Below are 21,128 nucleotides of genomic sequence, written 5' to 3' on the forward strand. Positions count from 1 at the left end.
TAGCATGATGATGCTAATACGATTCCAACAACACAACAAGCGCTCGCATTTTTACCTCCGTCTATGACTATTAACTCTTATTATTATATTTGCCACAATTTTGCTTCGAAGATAGATATACAGAATTTAAGGTTTAATCCTCAAAATACACAAAGATAAAAAGTGTTTACTTCTACTTACATGCTAATGAATATAATCAGTTAAAAATGTTTTTTGTGTGTTATATTTTTATTTGAGGATAGTAGTAAACCGCTATTCTAGAATTAAGCGTTGTTTAGATTTGACTATAGCTGTACAGAATTTACAGTTTAATCTTAAAAAACAAAAATACACAACGTCTTACACGGACTAGCACTGATATGCTAAGCTAGCAAGTGAGTGAAATATCATCTGTTTTTTTGTAGGATTTGTAGGATTGTATTAAAATGAAAATCTAGCATTTAGTGCTCAAAAAATGTTAATGCTATTTTTTGATAAAGTTCACTGCTAGCATGGTTACGCTAATTGTTGATATGGTTCGCTACTAGCGCGGTAATGGTAATTGTTGATTTGGTTCATTGCTAGCGTGGTAATGCAAATTTCTGATATAGTTCGCTGCTAGTGTGGTAACGTTAATTGTTGATATGGTTTGCTGCTTGTGTGGTAATGCTCATTGCTGATATGGTTCATTGCTAGCATGGTAATGCTCATTGTTGATAAGGATCTCTACTTGCATGTTAATTCTAATTGTTGCTATGGTTCGCTGCTAGTGTGGTAATGCTAAGTGTTGTTATGGTTCGTTGCTAGCATGGTAATGCTCATTGTTGATATGGTTCTCTGCTAGCATGGTAATACTAATTGTAGATATGGTTCGTTGCTAGCGTGATTATGAAATTTCTGATATATCTTCGCTGCTAGCATGGTAACGGAAATTGTTGATATGGTTCTCTACTTGCACAGTAATGCTCATTGTTGATATGGTTCGTTGCTAGCATGGTAATACTCATTGTTGATATGGTTCTTTGCTAGCATGGTAAGGATAATTGTTAATATGGTTCTCTGCTAGCATGTTAATGCTAATTGTCAATATGGTTCGTTGCTAGTGTGATTATGAAATTTCTGATATATCTTTGATGCTAGCATGGTAACGCTAATTGTTGATATGGTTCTCTACTTGGATGGTAATGCTTATTGTTGATATGGTTCGTTGCTAGCATGGTAATACTCATTGTTGATATGGTTCTTTGCTAGCATGGTAAGGATAATTGTTGATATGGTTCGTTGCTAGTGTGATTATGAAAATGTCTGATATAGTTCGCTGCTAGCATGGTAACGCTAATTGTTGATATGGTTCTCTACTTGCATGGTAATGTTCATTGTTAATATGGTTCTCTGCTAGCATGGTAATGCTAATTGTCGATATGGTTTGTTGCTAGCGTGATTATGAAATTTTCTGATATAGTTCGCTGCTAGCATGGTAACGCTTATTGTTGATATGGTTCTCTACTTGCATGATAATGCTTATTGTTGATATGGTTCGCTGCTAGCAAAGTAATGCTAATAGTTGATATGGTTCATGCAAAACACAATAACCAGCGCCATCGTCATCTTCAACTCTCGTCCCCCATAACGACCACCTCTCCCTCCCCCTGGTATCAACCCAGTAGCACCATCTTCTCGCTACTTTAATTCCCTCTCTTTCTTTTCATCCCATTGCCCCCCCCCCCTCACCCCCAAGCCCCCCTTTGCAAGTCCCTGGTCCAGTATATATTCCCGAGCCAAAGCTAACATATTACCTCATGATTGGATCCAGAATTCATTACCATAGTGTGAATGCAGTCTGTGGTCACTTTCACTCTCGCTCTGATTCGCTCGCCTCGCCTCCTTTTCTTCTCTCTCGTGTGATTGACTTGATGTTCGCCAGGACTAGTCACTCAAGAACTCCATCTCAGGTGCTTCTTTTTAACCTTCTTCTCTTTCTCTCTCCCTCTCTTTTTTTCAGGCACCCTCTCTTAGCGCGATACCTATCTGCCTCCCCCCTCGGCAGGTTGCCATGGTCGCCTTACCGACTCTCTCTCTCCTATTGGTCCTGGCAGAGTGGACCGGTCTGGCGGGCGCCTCGCCGCACCTCCTGCTGCGGCCCAGCCCGCGGGAGCGAGATGCCGGGGCCATGATGAACTTCAACATCGCCGTGATCCACGCCGGCGCCACCGTGCAGGCGGAGGCGGCGGTGGCGGGGCCCGCCGGCAGGGTGCTCTACCCGGGATTCGGCCGGGTGTACGGCACCCTGGGGGAGAGCGTGGTCACCCAGTGGGGCTCGGCTAACGTCATCTGGCTACAGGTTATACACCGTCTCCTCTGTGTTGTGTTAGACTTGACGGGGATAACAATACACGCTGGTCGCCCCCCTTTTTGACCCTTCGGCTCGTGTTGTTATTAAGCATGTCGCACTTGAAACCTTTTCATGTCAATTATACAAAAGACAAAAGACTCGCCGACCCGCTTGTTAACTCTACTTGTCTCTCTGTCATCATCCCCTTTTTTTTCTCTCTTGTTTCGCTCATATTTTAAGGTGAACGACAGCAGCCCTAAGACGGTGCTGTCCCAACTGTGTGAGCTGCTGGCCGCTCGGCCCCTCCAGGGTCTGGTTTATGAAGAGGAGAGGCCCCCACGCACAGCCTGGGGTCCGTTAGCCCCCATGCTGGAGTTTGTCTCAGCGCAGACAGGATTACCCATAGTGGCTGTAGGAGGGGGAGCGGGGCTGGGGAGGATGCCACAGGTAGGAGGAGGGAGGTGGGGGTGTGGGAGCGGAGACCATGTTTGAAGTGTGTGCGTGTGTGCGTGTGTGTGTGTGTGTGTGTGTGTGTGTGTGTGTGTGTGTGTGTGTGTGTGTGTGTGTGTGTGTGTGTGTGTGTGTGTGTGTGTGTGTGTGTGTGTGTGTGTGTGTGTGTGTGTGTGTGTGTGTGTGTGTGTGTGTGACATATATAAATATGATTCGTTCTTCAAAACCCTTTCCCCAAAAATCTTTTTTTTAAGTATACCGAAAGATACTGTCACCAACAAAACAAAGAAATCATCCAATTGTGTATCAGCTTGAGACCTTGGCTCCCGCAAGGGTTTGAATGATCGGTCAAAAGATAATTTTTCAAGTCTTTTTTACAGAAAGTGTATTATTGTAAAAAAAAAAGAAAAAAAGAAACAACAGCGACTTGCTTGGAAATGAATAAACATTTTATTATATTTTTAATGAAAAAACACATGTATTTCATAATAAATAGATTATATATACTGTATGTATATGTATATTATATATATTTTTTTATTGTTTATAGTATTATTAAAAAAAAAAAATTATTAATTTACAGTGGCACAGCATTGAATATTATATATTATCATAATAATAATAATAATAATATTAGAACATGTTTATTATATGTTGCAGGAAATAGTTTTTGCTCATGACAGTATAGAGTAAAAGTAAATAAGGTCAATAAAATAAAATAATATTAATAAAATATAAATATGATAAATAAAAAAAAGTTGGACTTTTGTAAATATTGTAAATTTTGTTAATTTTGTATAATTGTGAATTTAACAAGTTTTTAAATCTAGAATTCATTTGTATCCTTTTTTAAGTATTTTAGTAGTTTATTCATTTTTTTTTTAAGATATATTTTTGTGTGTGTTTTCCCTTTTGTATTCTTGTTTTCACCTGATGCTGCTAAAATTTCCCCTTGAGGGACAAATACAGGAACATCTAATCCAATCTAAAGAAATTGAATGAAATGTCACAAAATACACTTTAATAAAATGCAGTTTAATTAAATAATATTCATGTAACTCACAAACATCAGTTTAAATCCTTTTTAAATACATGTTTTCTGCATATTTTTAGCTTTATTTTGAAGATCTCATTAGTGGATACAAAAAGCACCGGATTCTTAAAATGGCAAACAAATATCTCTAGTTGATTTAAGAAACAAGATACTTGAGGTCAAACTGGGTTCTTTCTTCTCTCTTAGATTTACACCTAACATGTGACATCGATATTAAAGTGTTATTACACATAAAACAAATCAATCTCTACATCTGTTTGACGCCATAATGAAGTGTTTCAATAGCAAAGCCTGATCATCCAGCTGTAGATCTGTCCTACAAGGACACTAATCTTTATGACACTTACTTTTATGAATCCAAAAGCCATTTTGTCAATTTAAATCAAGTAAGCTAAAAAAAAAAAAAGAGCATAAACTCCACATTATGGCTTTAACAGTGTCATAAACAGCATAATAAAAAGATGAAGACGGACAACTTATGATCGGCGTTATGTACCACGTCACCTTGGATCTTTATGGAGGGGATGGAGGGAGTTGAAGGTCAGGGCTGGGATGAAACTCGTCTGATCTGAAAATGGTGAAGAGAGAGAGAGAGAGAGAGAGAGAGAGAAAGAAAGAGAGGCGTGTGAATGTGTTTGAGAAATGTGTCGCAGGTTGTCGTCGCGTAGCCTTGATTTCTGCAGCTAAAACAGCATTTCCTGTCATAGAGTCAGTCGTCGCCGTCCTCGCCGTCCTCTGAACAAACACTTCCTGGACTTCACAGGAGAATTAGAGCAACAAATCCAGCTGTTTATTTAAAAAAAAAAAAAAAAAATTCCCATGATGCCTGGCTGCATTAAAACTAGTTTAGCGTGAATGTAGCCAATTGAAGCTGTGTTGGTCTGAACCAGTCGCCCGGTGGTGATCGCAGGTCTGTCCTCTTTCTCCCTCGCCCCCCACACCCCCCCGATCAGGAAACAGGTTCCATCTTTCTCCAGTTTAGCTCGTCCACCGCCCTCCAGCTGGAGGTCATCTTCGAGGTGCTGGAGGAGTACGACTGGACCTCCTTCTCGGTGGTGTCCACGCGCCACCACGGCTACCAGGACTTCCTGTCGGTGGTGGAGGGCCTGACGGACGGCTCGTTCATCGGCTGGGAGAAGAAGAGCGTGGTGATCCTGAACGTGACCGACGACCCCGGGGGGTCGCGAACTCGCAGGCTGCTGAAGGAGAACGAGGCGCAGGTGAGACGGGGGGAGGGAGGGGGGGAAAACGGGGGGAGGAGGGGGGAGGAAGTGCTGCGAGTCGCGTCGAGGCCCCCTCTGTCCAAAAGGTGGCTTCCCAGCCGGTTCCTTCCTTCTTCGTCTCTCCCTCTGTCCCCTCCACGTCTCTCTCTCTCCCCTCGCTCCTCTATCCCTCTGTTTTTCTCTTCTACTGAAACTTATCAGCACTTTTATCACCTGGTTTCACCTTTTATGATTCATTTTCTCCATTGAATATCGGGCAAAAAATACACGATTTCACCTTCAAAACTTGGTGATTTAATCCAATTCCAATATGATTAGTATGAAAAAATCTTTGGACCTAAGAGGTGACATTAGCGTGACAATTTAGGTTCTTCATCAGGACCTGAAGCAATGCATTATGGGAACTGAATGGTAAAACCATCTTTTTTTCCCCTCAAATACGATTTATAATGTTGATGCTGATAAATGACGTCTCAGGCCATTTTTCTTTCACCTCTACCAGGTTATGGCCCAGTAATAATAATAATAATAATAATAATAATAATAATAATACGTTGTTCTAAATCAAGTCACATCCATTGACATCCTAAAAATATGTCAAATATGAATTCTATTCGAGCTGAAATAAGAGTTAATTTATTTTCTTCCCCTTGATAAAAATGTAAGTAAATATATATTTTAATTTGTGTTTTAAGAGAAGATTCGATGGGAAAAAAAATCCTCCGATTAATAAAGGAAGGAAGAAAATAAAGTTGTACTAACATCCTTAAAATCCTAACCAAAGAGGTCTTTGCTTGCACCCTTTGGTGTGATCCCTCCTTCATAGGCATGTTTCTTCTTCACTCTCTCCATCACACCTTGAACTTGACCTCCTAACCTCCTCTTCATTCACCTTAACTCTGCTCGATGGCTCTGACCTCCTCTCCCCCTTCCTGTTTGCGACCCTTTTGCCCGGAGACAAGCTTCCCTGCCGCTCTTCCTAAACGCCTCCATCTTTTTTCCATCCCATCTGCCGATCTGGTCATTAGTCCTGCTGCACGTCCTCCAGGATGCTGATGACTCCTCATTGCCTCAGTTTGGTAACAATGTCACCGCTAATGTCGTCGCATGGCTCGCAGCTTCGTGTGTGTGTGTGTGTGTGTGTGTGTTAAAACGCATTGGTTTGCCAGGCTGTGCTCGTGTGACTCTTTATCAGTCTTGGCCGAAAATTTAGGAGCACAATGGAAATGAAGCGTCTGGGTCAAGCTGGCCGGTGTATTTGACAAGGTTTTGTTGGAGAGACCAGAGAGGATTTTGTGTGCCTGCCACTTGTGTTTAGCGGCCATTAAAGGGGGGGGAGGTGATCTTGTATGAGCAATATAGATTTAGAATTCATAATCCCCTTTCTTCAGACTCCCCCCTGAAGCCACGCCTACAGAGAGTCACAGCTTTGATGAAAATTAAGTCTTACAAACAAATAAGATTATTTTTTGTTGGTTATTTAGAAAAGGGAGACCAGAGGGTTGCCCCTGAATACGGAATCTTATTGATCTGATTTGTTTCCTTGTGGCTTTTTGTTTCTATCAATAACTGGGGACTAGACTTTCAAGACAGGTCTTGGTCTAGCTTCGGGAAAATGTAACTCCTAAGCTTTGAAAGATCTTCCTCTCTCTTTGCGCTTGATGGATCTACTGACTCCTTTAAGAAACATCTTAAGACGTTTTTCAGGCTTTTCCTTGATTTTCTGGAACTCCTGTTGTGTTATCAGTTTTATCTTGATCTTTAAACTATATTCTTTATTGAGTATTGTTTTGATTGTTTAAGCGCTTTGTGACCCTGGTCTGGAAAAGCGCTATACAAATAAAAAATACTTACTTACTTACTTAAGATTTTCAGAAGGATGTCCAGCCTGTGGGCCGGTCTACCCCTCGACTCCTTATCTAGATAGAAAATAGATAAACATATTGAAATGGCAACAGCTAAGGCTGTGCCTCAAATCTTGCACTTCTACTAGTGCACTGGTTCACAGTACACTGTAAGACACGTACTTGCCCAGTGTGCAAATTTCAACAGGGTACTACTGTTTCAAATCAAACACTGCCGCTACACACTTACAGGAAATGACTTGACAGCTTCTTCTTCTACTACTATTTAACGCTGATTGCAAACGGCCATTGGAACACTATCGCCGACACTTGTTGTGTTATTTTGTGGTAACAGTAATGTTTTTACTTCATACACAGCATCATCTATGTCACTAAAATGGCGGCCGTTAAGGGCGGAAAGTGTCCATCACTTTCTGGCCGTTTGTGTGCGCCAATTGAGCGCACTTTATTTTCGCACACTGCTCTTTGGGACGCACTTTTGCACTCAAAATATTAAGTGCAATAGCAGAAGTGTGCGATTTGGGACAAAGTCTCCTGTTGACAAAATGCACCTGGCATTTGCTTTGTGAAAAAGGTTGTTCTGTCAATGCGTTGTTGAATCTTTAGATTTCTTGTCAGCTTCACGTCACTTTGGCCATGTTGCATTATCTTAACTGGAGCCCGTCGGATTACCATGAAAAGCAGCCTTTGCCAAAAAGTGACGCAAAGTGCAAGATTAGTTTTATCAGGATTTTTTGTTAGTCGCGGACAAGTCCAATAGCATGCTATTGTTTAATAATTATGAACGTTTTGGGCCTGATTTTTTTTAAACGATTGGGAAAAACAAGTAGTATTGGTTTAGTGAGAAAAGAGTATTTCCGTGAGACAGGAAGTGTGGAGGTAGTTCAGTTTACGGACGTATCACCGTCCAATCATTTGGATCGGCTGGTTGAACCCATTGGTCAATGTCTTGACGCTGCGATAAGTGCCGCATGTGACCTATTCTGTTTGGATTTTCTGGTTCGGAGCATTGAATCTGGTCGACCAGACGAAGGGTCTGAACTAAAAAAGACTATCTCGGAATCATCCCAGTTGTCCGACGTGATGTAAAGCAATTAGATGGAGAGATTTGAGTTTCTAAACTTTTGGCAAAGACTGACACTGATTTTAGCTTTTTATCTCATCCTTTTCTAACCTTCTTTTTCCAGCCTCACTTTACCGCAGGACTTACATTTTCTCTCTCTTTGCCTCTGTAAAGTCTTTTCGGTCGACCTCGTTCAGGTCAACTCCAATCCTTCACTCTCTTTTTTTTTGTTCCCGTCCCTTCTTCCCGGTTTCTGCCTTGTCAGTGTTTCTCCAGCCGCTTGCTCTACATTGTATTTTTGTAAATAACTCTTCTCTCCCACCTAATTCCGTCTCTCTTTCTTGCCATCCTACCCATCCCTCTTGTCTGTTTTTTTTTTTTGTGTCGCTCCCCGACTAATTCACTGGAGGTTTATTGGCTTATAAGCGGGAGTGTTGTGCCAACCCATTACAGTTTAAAATTCAATGAAGGTGCAATTCTCAAAAATGTGCCCCAACTATTCCTAGTCTCCTCCTCCTCCTCATCCTTTTTTTCGTTTGGTGTTTGTCACCGCCAATTCTCCACAATGTGTGTTTCTTCTCTCTAATGTTTTCATCCTCATCATCCCACCTCTTCTTCTGCAAATGTATTTTATCTCTCGAGGCTGTGATTTCACCAAACGTGGCATCCTTTGCTTGTCTTTGCTACACCCCCTCCATGCCTTTCTTTCCTCTGAAGGGTGAATTTTCTGTTTTCCCATCTTTGATTACTTTCCTCCATCCGCTCGTTTCTTTTCCCATCCGTCTTCTCCCGCCTCCTCCTTCTCTTTTGCCGTGATTTAAATTAACATGTCAGACCTAACCTCTTCCCTATGGTGTGCTCAGTCTTCACGCCTTCTACTCACTAACGCTTCTTTTTACTCAACTTTTTTCCCTTCACACTTTTAATAAAGGTCACCGGTCAAAGGTCGGTCTTTGGTTCGTAGCGGTGCAAATATTGAGCTAATTCCTCCTGCAGGTTCTGCATGTCGTCTCTAACGATCCTCATCATCTAGTGTGTGTGTGAGGGCCCGTGAAAAGGACCCGACTGTAAATTTGATTGTTGCCACTTAACGGCAGCAGCGATCGCACGGGAAGTCTCCCAGGATTGTTGTCCTGCCGTTACCTCGAGTAATTGCTCACGACCGGCGTCTCTAGAGGCGTCTTTTTTTTTTCTTTTTTTTTTTTGAGTTAAGGATTCCCACTGAAATGACTGCGGCACGACCTGCTTACATCTTTATTCTAACAGCCGGCAACACATCCTGATTGGGTAAACCAGGAATGTACAGAGACGACGCATACGTCTGCTGAGAAGCTTGTGTGGCTTTAATAACGGTGCGTTCAGACCAAATTCAAATGGCAACAAGCAAATTGTCTTAGTTTACTTCCGACAAAATACTCCCAGGTACCATCAGGGCCGGGTCTAGGCAGGGGCAAGAGGGGGCCTGGCCCCCTCAAATAAATGGTGTGCCCCCTCAAACTTACATGTAAGTAAGTAAGTAACAGCACAATGCCCCCTCAAGATTTGTGGCTGCCCCCTCATACATGCCTGTCTAGACCCGGCCCTGGTTACCATAGAATTTGTATCTTAAAAGAGTTTGGCTGAGGGGCAGGTCTAAAGATAGTGGAGAGTCAAAATGGCGGATTGCTGAGGCAAAATTGTAGCCCTTATCTAACGTGAATTTATAAAAGAAGCCAAAAAAGATTTTGGACTCCTCGGTAGATCAGATAACAACAGGCTTGGCGAGTTTCTTCTTCTGCTTCTTGAAAAGTGTTTAGACAGGTCTAAAGATAGTGGAAAGTCAAAATGGCGGATTAAGGAGGCAGAATTGTAGTTTATAGAAATGAAAACCCTATTTTTCTTGGTCCATAAGATGCAGATCAATGAGTTTCTTCCTCTGCTTCTTGAAAATCTCGTCCTATAAAATCAGACTTTTGACTAAAGTTCTTTCGAATTTAAAATAAAATCTCCCAAAAAGATTTTGGACTCCTCGGTAGATCAGACACCAACAGGCTTGGCGAGTTTCTTCTTCTGCTTCTTGAAAAGTTTTCTCTTTATCCGCTCGTTCTTCCTCATCCGTCTTTTCCCGCCTCTTCCTTCTGTTGCTTTGATTTAAATTAACATGTCACACCTAACCTCTTCGGCAAAACAAGTTTGTGGCTAAAAAAAACTTGGTAAATCTGCTGAGGGACAGGTCTAAAGATAGTGGAAAGTCAAAATGGCGGATTAAGGAGGCAGAATTGTAGTTTATAGAAATGAAAACCCTATTTTTCTTGGTCCATCAGATGCAGATCAATGAGTTTCTTCCTCTGCTTCTCGAAAATCTCGTCCTATAAAATCAGACTTTTCACTAAAGTTCTTTCGAATTTAAAATAAAATCTCCCAATTGTTTTTTGCTGGAAACCCTGTGAAGCTCAAACCTTGCCATCCCAAAAATATTTAGGCTTTTCCATGTTAGTCTACACATTATTTGGTTTGAACGCACAGCGTACAATCGTATAACCGAAGCAACTTTGATGATTTTGGAATTCTGTTAAGGTCTAAACCACCACGGCACCAGTAATCATTGACCAGGCAGCAACTTATTTCTCAACAAAAAGACACCATAAGAAAGAGTAGTTTCTTCTGGACAAGTCTTTTCCCAGATTAAAAAGATGGCCCCTTTTTTTTTTATTAATAATAACCTGAAGCAATTGGTTTCATCCATTTTTACCCTCCCAACTTATCTGAGATCAGGTCGCATCCAAACCTATCTCTCAGAAAACTAATTTCACCCACTGGTATCTTCCTACCATCACAAGATGTTTTATCAACCTTTGTTTGGTGTAAAGTAATGGAACTCATGTCCCGCAGTCGTTCGGTAAAAAGGTGTGTTCACATCTCTTCCTCCTCCAGCGCCTCTGTGATTTCTTAAAGAAAAAAAAAATGCTCTTTTTCTATTCTACCTCATCCGCCGTTCTCCAGCTTTATCTTGCTCCCCTACTTCTCCAACCCTGTCGCTCTTCATGTCTCCCCTGTCTCTCCTTATCTCACTAGTGTGTGTGTCTCCCTCGTCCTGTTTCCCTCCCTGCTATCCTGCTGTCCTGCAGGTACGCCTGCTGTACTGCTCCCAGGAGGAGGCCGAGCTGGTGTTCCGGGCGGCCTGGGCCGCCGGGCAGGCCGGCCCGTCGCACATGTGGTTCGCGGTCGGGCCCGCTCTCTCAGGTTTAGGCATGGAGAACCTGCCCCGGGCTCTGTTCGCGGTGCGTCCCCAGGGCTGGAGGGACGAGCCCCGGCGGAGGATCGCCCGAGGCGTCTCGGTGCTGACTCACGGGGCGGTGGCCATGCGCAAGGATTACGGCACCACGGGCGGGCCCAACTTCGTCACAAACTGCATGACGGACGCCAATCAGACGCAGAGGCTGCGGGGCAGGATGAGGTGAGCGAAGGCGCTCTAATGGGAGATTATGAAGTGCGCATAAATAAACATGAGAGAGTGCGAGGGAGATGGAAAAAAAAGATTGCTCGGGAGCAGGTGGATCTAGTATCACAGGGAACAGAGAAGGGTATCTGAATTTTTTTTTTGGGGGGGCCGGCTATCATCCGTGCAAAATAGATGTTGTCGGCGCGTGTAGTTGTGAGTTGGTGAAATTACCCCGGCATCTGTAGCAAGCGGACCATGTCTCATGTTTATTAATGACGCTTTAATATATTCCTCGACGCCTGTGCAAACAGGCAGACGCACCCTAACAGGTAGCGGGAGTGCTCCTGCTTATCATCTTTGCTCATTTTAAACGCCACTCAATCGCTCTTCATGAATACATATCAAACACACGTGTATTCTATAGATGTGGAAACTCCTACCCCGCGTAAACAAACGGAGCTTCGGCTAATTTGACTCCGTATTTGCTCATCAGGCGTGGATCAAACAGTAATTAAAAGCCAGTGATTTGTTGACAAAATAGGATAAAATTGATGTTCTCATTTCCATTTTTTTTTTTTTGTTGGAGCGCCGCTATCTTCCAACCACACGGTTTGCGGTCGGCGACAATGAGACGACAACAAGATCTGTCATGTGTGATTACCAAACGTGGCGTGAAGGTTGAGACGAGCAGTCATTTGACTTCAAAGATGATCTGTGTCTGATCATTTGTCTGCGGATCTGACGACGAGACGTGGCCCCGGTGCCGCGGAGACGTTTTCCCGTGTTGACTTTTTTCCCCTTTTTGATGATCGCCATTTTGAGTTCTCTTGCCCTCTTTTTTCTTCATCTGTTCAGGTATTTCAGCAACATCACGCTCGGCGGTCGGGATTACTCCTTCAGCGGCGACGGCTACCTGGCCAACCCCTTTCTTGATGTCATTTCCTGGACACCTGGGCGAGGATGGGAAGATGTAAGGACGTGCAATCTGTTCTTTTGCTTTTGGAGATTCAAGTATCAATCATTTCTGATTGTGATATGAAGAGCTTTTATTTTTACTGGATTATTATTACATAATTTAAAGGTAGAGCAATAAGCAGGTAGAGCAACATTTCCGCCTTTTTCAAAACTTTGGATTGTCATATGCAGTGTTGGGCCTGAACAAGTTCTTTCAAATTGAATGAACATTTTTATGTTAAAACAGATCAAATAATTACTGACTTTGGTCATATATGGGCTCTAGTGCAAAAAGGAAATTTTCTTTTTTACTAGCAAATGATTCAATTTGAAGACTGATGTGATCGTGAAAACGAGAATTATAAGAAATTATATCTTTCATTAAAAAGAAAAAACCCGCACGTATCAGAACGTTTTTTACTCACAGTTTTAACTTGATTAATGATGCTCTATCTAGTTAGAAAATCTTCCTCGCTAGAGCAAACTCATTTGAGAATAACTTGTCGGAAACTAATTTATTATTCTAACACGGAAAGATAACACACTTTTCTTTTAGATTAATGCTTATAACTAAAAAACCCTCTCTAGTTGACCGTACATTATTTTCTCCGCTGAGGTAAAAACCTGTCTAGGGAGGAATAATTTAATACCCTTTTTTTTTTCTTACTACCATCTCTTGCTAATGACTCAGCAGCGATCCTACAAGTCCCACAATGCACTGCAAAAGTTCAACATTATTACATTTTGTGATAGATAGAGGAAAATTAATAGAGGGAAAACCACTGATATATGAAGTATTTTTTTCCATCTCAGATTTCTTTTCACACACTTAATGCTCTGGGAATCAAATCACTGCAGCCAGGACAATATATTATGTAAAGCATATGATATTTATTTGCTTTTATGAGCAGGAGTAGTTTGCACTCAGTAGGCTTCCATTCATCTTGCCTGCAGGGATTTGTTGTTCTCCTTGAGCAAGACTCCTGTGCTCTTGTTGATGCAGCCTCGGATTGAATTCCTCCACCGGGGGATTAATACACTGTAACCTTTGCTATTTCTTTAAAAATACCCTTGTTCTAGTTGTGCCCGGACACGGAGGATTGACTGTTGAGCTGATTTTTTTTTTTCTTGCTGATTCAGCAATTATATTGTGCCTTAATCTCTTCGCTTGGGACTGAGGAGATCTGCGCTACATCGCTATTGGATAAGAAACAATAAACTGTCAGTGAGAACGGGAAGGTCGTGCGAGACGATGTTCACGGAGAGTTCACTGCTGTTGCCAGGAGCGAACCGGAGAAGTTTGATGCTGACCGTTTGACCGCATCTCGTCTTTCTCCAGCTGCCATCGTTCCCCATTGTTTTCAGGATTCATCGAAAAAAATAACCACCAAAGTTAATGTAGAAGGGACAACATAAAGACACATTTGTAAAAAATATATATATTTATTTAACACGAAACATTTTATTTTTAGTTTTAACCAGAATTATTTAGCATTTTACTGCATCAGCAAATGTATCACTTATTTTTTCGTCTTAACAAGTTCTTCCGGTTAATTTCCAGCTTTTAACAAAGAAACAAGTTTACTCTATCAATGCCGCAAGATCTGTTTGCTAATGTTATGAGTGACATGTTCTATACATTTTAAGAAATGACCAACGATTGAATCTAAATAAGGAATCCATGTCAAATACAGTATTTCTTACTTGCTAGCTTGTTTAGTATTTGCTACATGTTCAACAAGAATCATTTGATGTACCTTAGAAGTAAACTAAGGACTGTCAAAGACGAGGAACACCTACTAGTTAATGGCTAGTATAAGCAACCCAGTGACCCCTAGATGCCATGTTTTCTCAGACATTGACCATCTGAAAGGGTCTCCCCTATTTCATGCACTAAAAGGTGTTCCTTGTCTGGTGCCTGATGGATTTGGATTGACCCTATACTGCTGGAAGGACCAGTCAATAGCAGTGCAGTGCAGATTCTTTGAAACAACTGTCTCCACTGGAAGGCAAATCATGAGAAGCTAGTAAATATTCCATCTATATACCTAGTATAGATGGCACCCTTAGGTCTTTATTGGACATGCTTAAAGTCGCAACTAAATATGTCCCCCCCTAGACACTAGGGTTTCAAAAAATTGTCTTCTCTGGATTGTTAAATAGTTGTTGAACTAGTACGAATAGAGAGAACTTGCTGGGGTAACCTCTAAGGATGCTCTCTTGAGGTCTTTCTTGGACCTTCTAAAGTCACAACTGGGTCTTGGAATGTCACCACAGAAAGACGAGCTTTCTAGAAATTGTCTTCTACAGTTGCCTCAAAACTCTTGGACCTACTTCTACCAGTAGGTCCAAGAGAAGTTAGGGGTATCTAATAAGAGTGCTCCCCTGAAATTGTTCTGGGACCGGCCTCAAGTCCTCATCGTACATTAGTATAGGAGTAAAAGGAGTTTTCTTGGATTGACGGATGCAGGAATGGATAGAAGGATGCAGGGATAAAAGAATGGCTGGATGCTGGGATTGATTGACAGTTGCAGGGATAAAAGAATGGATGGATGCTGGGATAAATTGATGGTTACCGGGATAAAAGAATGGATGGTTGCTGGGATAGATTGACGGTTGCAGGGATAAAAGAATGGATGGATGCTGGGATAGATTGATGGTTACCGGGATAAAAGAATGGATGGTTGCTGGGATAGATTGACGGTTGCAGGGATAAAAGAATGGATGGATGCTGGGATTGATTGACGGTTGCAGGGATAAAAGAATGGATGGATGCTGGAATAGATTGATGGTTACCGGGATAAAAGAATGGATGGTTGCTGGGATAGATTGACGGTTGCAGGGATAAAAGAATGGATGGATGCTAGGATAGATTGACGGTTGCAGGGATAAAAGAATGGATGGATGCTGGGATAGATTGACGGTTGCAGGGATAAAAGAATGGATTGATGCTGGGATAGATTGACGGTTGCAGGGATAAAAGAATGGATGGATGCTGGGATGGATTGACGGTTGCACGGATAAAAGAATGGATGGATGCTGGGATAGATTGACGGTTGCAGGGATAAAAGAATGGATGGATGCTGGGATGGATTGACGGTTGCAGGGATAAAAGAATGGATGGATGCTGGGATACATTGACGGTTGCAGGGATAAAAGAATGGATGGATGCTGGGATGGATTGATGGTTTCAGTGATAAAATAATTGCTGGATGCTGGGATGGATCGATGGATGCGGGGATAAAAGAATGGCTGGATGCTGGGATAGATTGGCAGTTGCAGGGATAAAAGAAGGGCTGGATGCTGGGATGGATTGACGGTTACATGGATAAAAGAATGGATGGATGCTGGGATGGATTGACGGTTGCAGGGATTAGCAGGCAGATGGCAGATGTGGCGATGGTCGGACGTAAAGTTGTAAAGTTGGGCAGTCAGCTAGATGGACGCTTAGACTTAAAAACGATGTTTGGATGAAAGGATTGATGGGCGAACTGGCAGGCAGATGGACGGACAGATGTTGGGATAGATGGACAGATGCAGGGATGGGCAGTTGGGTGGAAGGATGCAATGATGGATGGTTGGATAGTTGGATGGATGGATAGACTTAAAGAAAGACGGATATGGGGACAGATGCGGGGATAGGCTGCTGGATGGATGAACGAATAAATGGACGGAAGGTAGATGGGAGCCTTTACGCACATTTCATCCTCATCAGTGTTTGCTAACAGCAACGACTCCCTCCGTCCAACGGCACACTCGGAAGCAAACACAGGGACCACATATAAGCATCAACGCTGCACAAATACAGATGCTCTCGCACAAGGTCACATGTATAGCTGTGCAAATACAAACATCAGTTCTCTGCCCCCCTGCTGGTTTTAACAGCCCACCAGAGTCCAGCCGCAGCGTGTCATAACATGCTGACTCCTGCCAGATCCCTCAAATCCCTTTCAATTAGACGCTTCTGCACAGGTCCTTCGACTCAAACCCAGGGTACGATTCCCGCCCACCCGCGCACAAACACACTCGCTTCAGGCTTTTACACACTTATCCACGTGTTTTCACAGGAACGAGGGTATGCAGTGTACCATACATCCGCGCACGCCTCCTTACATAAACCCTGTTGCACACACAGTGAGCAGAAGACGCCGGTGTCAGCCCATTATGCACAACCACGCTGTTGCCTCTCGCTGAATATTTAATGTTCTCTTTACAATGACTGCACCATTACCTTAAGCCCAGGAGCAGCCAACCTCACTGGAACACTGCAGAACGGCTGGTTATCTTTCAAAAGCTCGTTCATCTGTGGAGCCGACAAATGTTCCCGCAATAAAACACAGGAATGACGGTGAACTTTGACGCGGGAGTCACAATTTTTCTTCTTTTTTTTGTTCTGTGGTGTCATTGAGTCGGTCGCATGGTTGTTGAGATCTTCTTGCTTTCTCCCCCGTCTTGATGCACAACTAGACCAGTTTAAGGTTAAACAAGAGTTTTTCTTTGTGATAAAAAGACTCACTGTTTTGGGCCATGATTGCATAATTACGCCTGCCAAGGAGGTTATATAACTGAATATCTTTAAGCAAAAAAAAGACAATTATAGATATTGTAACATCACCATTAAAGATGGGGTAGATATTCCTCAAACTTTCATAAGCAAGCTGCATTTTGAAGTGCTAGTTTGATTTATATATCACCACCTAATCCTCTTTTTTGTTTGTTTTTGTTATTTATGTTGCTTGATTGATCATTTAATGAAGTGGACTTTTAGCAATATAGTAGAACATTTTCCTACATTTCCTGTAAATAGCAGTGGTGTTCCAAACTACCATCTGGATCCTTAAATAATTTGAAGATTCATCAATCTCTCTGGTGCAGAATAAGCAGTGAAAATGCTACATCCCTCTGCTCTTTGTTCAGTTCAATAATTAAAAAAGAAAAAGCTAAAATTTTGAAAGAAAAAAAAACAGAGCTGCTTAGCAGAGGTCTGCGCTCTCCAAGTGTGGGGAAAAGCATGTTCTTAGCTGGATCATTAAGCCAGTGTGTCATCGACACCCTTCCTCAACCCCCTCCATACGTCCTCCTCCTCTTCCTCCGCCGCCATATTGTCCCGAAGCCTCTTTCTCCATCTCAAACGCGCCGTCTGCCAAAACGTTCTCTTGGCTTGTTACGGCGTCTTTATGTCAGCGGCAGCTAATGGAAATCTTAACAGTCGATTAGTCTCTGATTATTAAGACGATTAATGGACTAATACCGTGAAGAATAACAAATGCTTCCTTCGCCCCCAAATTGAAGCGTTCGTGTCAAACGGCACGGATCCCATGTATAAACAGATAAATGAACGAAGGCGCTTTCTTGGCGTGTGGATGGTGATTGGCTGGAAGTCGCGGGTTCAGTCCGTGAACGGATGAATGACTGGCAGAGCTTGAACGTGTCGCTGCCAAAACAAACACAGGATTAACGTTGAACGAACGATCCAAATATCGGGGAGAGAAAATAGATTTCAACTTTAACTGTTGCAGTGCATTGTGGGATATTTAGGATCTCAGCAGCAACTAACAAAAGATATAATCATATTTATTTCTGTTTGTAGACAGTTTTTTTTTGGTTTGCCATCTGGAGCCACAGATCATTTTGAAGTATTTAGCGTGAAAGCTGCGGTACAAACTTAAGCAGTTTTCTTCCTCACTCTTATGGTTTGACTCTAAAAGGAAATCAAAGTTTTTTAAGTGATTAAATATTATACATAAAATTAATCTAAAGCTAGTTAGCAAGAATAATTGCTGTTTAGGAAGTTGCCTGATCAAAAATCAGTGAGGCAAATAGCATAGTTCCATTGTAGGTCGCTTTGGATTTTTTAGAAAGTTTGCTAAATGATATTTTACGTATAAAATAAAAAAATAATCACAATTTAAGACAGAAATGAATAGCTAAGTGGCGCGAAGTTAACTCTTACTGAATTTGGTACAAAAGGTTTTCTTCTTCATATATATGTTCATTTTTAATATTGATTTATTTTGTATTATTTTATGTAGTTGGGTCTAAAAAATCAGACCACACCTTTTAGTATCTGAGCTTCTGATTGGCTCATCTAAGTAGTTTCAGTATTTAGCATAGTCTTTATCTGTGGTGTTGTGTTAGTTGCGTTTAAAAAATCCTTTTAATTTTTTTTAAACAAGGGTTTTTTGTAGTATTTTTAGTTCTAAATTAACTACTAGAACAAGAGAATGTGCAGCAGAAATAGCTGTACAGTATATCATACTTCGTCAACCTCACATTCCTGCAGAGCCTTTTATTCCTAAGTGGTTTTGAGGAAAGAACAACATGTTTCTTCAATGACCGCTGATTTCAGCTCAGTCTGCTGTAAAGTGGTTGTACAGTTGTGCGTCGGTTCGCTCAGCGAGCGCACACACGTCTCCACCGGAGTACTTAACTAGCATTTCCTGGATTCAACTATTATTGGAAATGTCATATTCAACTTCACGCCGAGTCTCTCTGCAACGACAGACGGAGGAAAAAATCTGAAGTGACACATAATCAATGCACGGACAGATGGAAGACGATCATTAATCATGTGAGTGACACTTTCAGGTCAGTTGTTGACCTCGATGTTTGTCCAACGCTCGCATCATTTACATCCTCTCCGAGGGGGTTCCAGCCTCGGATCTTTTTTTACCAAACGCGCGAGTTTAGAGCTGAAATATGACGAATGAAATTGAACATGAAGTCATTAACTACTCAGATGTTCTCTGAATTTAAAAGTGACCCTCTTTGATTAACATTCTTCACACTCAATGTGCGACTAAGTGACACCCGGGCTTATAGAAGTGAATAAAATATGACTGGCAGAGACACAATTGACATTAAGTGATGAGCATAAATTGTGGTTAAGTGCTTAGTGTCACTGGTTGACCTTTTTTTTTACGTAGTGGGTGGGCAGACCTGCTTTTTATGTCCGGATGATGAAGGGTTTCTAGAGATAACTTCATCTTGGATTTAGATGTTTGTCAGTGAGATATAAATAAAAAGCAACAACATTTTTTTTCCTTTGTAGTATTGTCGAGTACTTGACTCTGGTGTTGCAGAATTTACAGATCACATGACTCTTGACGAAGTCGTAACTGCTTTCATTTGTTTTGAAACCAAAAAATGTCCAAACATCAGCTTTAAGAGCTGCTGGAGTCGACTGTATCCTCTCGTTCTCAGTCATCTTGGGGATCTTTGTAGCATTGTCGAGTACTTGACTCTGGTGTTGCAGATTTTAAAGACCACATGACTCTTGACTGAAGTTGTTACTGCTTTTGTTTGTTTTGAAACCAAAATATGTCCAAATATCAGCTCTAAAAGCTGCTGGAGTCGACTGCATCCTCTCATCCCCAGTCTTCTTGCGGATCTTTGTAGTAGTGTCAAGCACCTGACTCTGGTGGTGCAGTATTTACAGATCACATGACTCTTGACAAAGTTGTAGCTGCTTTTATTTGTTTTGAAACCAAAATATTTCCAAACATCAGCTCTAAAAGCTGCTGGAGTCGACTGCATCCTCTCATCCCCAGTCTTCTTGGGGATCTTTGTAGTATTGTCGAGTACTTGACTCTGGTGTTGCAGAATTTACAGACCACATGACTCTTGACGAAGTCGTAACTGATTTAATTTGTTTTGAAAACAAAAAATGTCCAAACATCAGCTCTAAAAGCTGCTGGAGTCGACTGCATCCTCTCATCCCCAGTCTTCTTGTGGATCTTTGTAGTATTGTCGAGTACCTGACTCTGGTGGTACAGTATTTACAGACCACATGACTCTTGACTGAAGTTGTTACTGCTTTTGTTTGTTTTGAAACCAAAATATGTCCAAATATCAGCTCTAAAAGCTGCTGGAGTCGACTGCATCCTCTCATCCCCAGTCTTCTTGAGGATCTTTGTAGTATTGTCGAGTATTTGACTCTGGTGTTGCAGAATTTACAGACCACATGACTCTTGACTGAAGTTGTTACTGCTTTTGTTTGTTTTGAAACCAAAATATGTCCAAAGATCAGCTTTAAAAGCTGCTGTAGTCGACTGTATCCTCTCATTCCCAGTCATCTTGGGGATCTTTGTAGTATTGTCAAGTAGCTGACTCTGGTGTTGCAGAATTTACAGACCACATGACTCTTGACAAAGCTGTAACTGCTTTCATTGGTTTTGACACCAAAAGATGTCCAAACATCAGCTTTAAAAGCTGCTGGAGGCCACCGCATCCTCTCATCCCCAGTCATCTCCTGGATCTCGCAGGATTTCAATGTTCATCCAGCTGCAGAGGACGTAACGACTGTTGCCATCGTGCTTATTTATTTTTTTTAACCAAGTTTATTGAAATATTAACCATAAAATAAACAATAATAGATATAAAACATGTTTTATTATAGATATTATATTTTATGAGTTTTTAAATCTGAAAAAATGCGTAAAAATTAGGGAGAACAAAAACAAAACAGTGCTGTTGACTATTCATACAAAGCATATAAAAAAATCGTGGATAATGGTTATTTTTTATTATCTTCCGTCCCTCCAGGTGGGCTGGTGGGAGAACGGCGTGCTGAGGCTGAGACACCCGGCGTGGTCGCGCTACGGTCCCTTCCTGAAGCCGCCCGACGACGCCCAGCACCTGCGCGTGGTCACGCTGGAGGAGCGGCCGTTCGTCATCGTGGAGCTCGCCGACGCCGCGTCCGGGACCTGCATCCGCGACTCCGTGCCCTGCAGACGACCTCTCAACGCCAGGTTCGGAAAAAAACAATCAACGGAAATAATGACTTTT

General features: G+C 41.9%; 1 protein-coding gene across 1 annotated transcript in view; it reads left to right on the forward strand.

Annotated features, from left to right (window-relative positions):
- The window catches only part of grin2db (glutamate receptor, ionotropic, N-methyl D-aspartate 2D, b), an 85,710-nt gene that overhangs the window by 37,689 nt on the left and 26,893 nt on the right, over positions 1–21,128 (forward strand). The window contains exons 2-7 of the mRNA XM_087778993.1: positions 1,982–2,320; positions 2,552–2,758; positions 4,769–5,035; positions 11,074–11,402; positions 12,243–12,357; positions 20,886–21,091. Coding sequence (XP_087635119.1) covers positions 2,033–2,320; positions 2,552–2,758; positions 4,769–5,035; positions 11,074–11,402; positions 12,243–12,357; positions 20,886–21,091 — 1,412 coding nt within the window. The 5' untranslated portion in view covers positions 1,982–2,032. The remainder of the gene's footprint in view (positions 1–1,981; positions 2,321–2,551; positions 2,759–4,768; positions 5,036–11,073; positions 11,403–12,242; positions 12,358–20,885; positions 21,092–21,128) is intronic.

Source organism: Callionymus lyra, chromosome 17 (genome assembly GCF_982586985.1).
Source record: "Callionymus lyra chromosome 17, fCalLyr1.hap1.1, whole genome shotgun sequence".
NCBI classification, from domain to species: domain Eukaryota; kingdom Metazoa; phylum Chordata; class Actinopteri; order Syngnathiformes; family Callionymidae; genus Callionymus; species Callionymus lyra.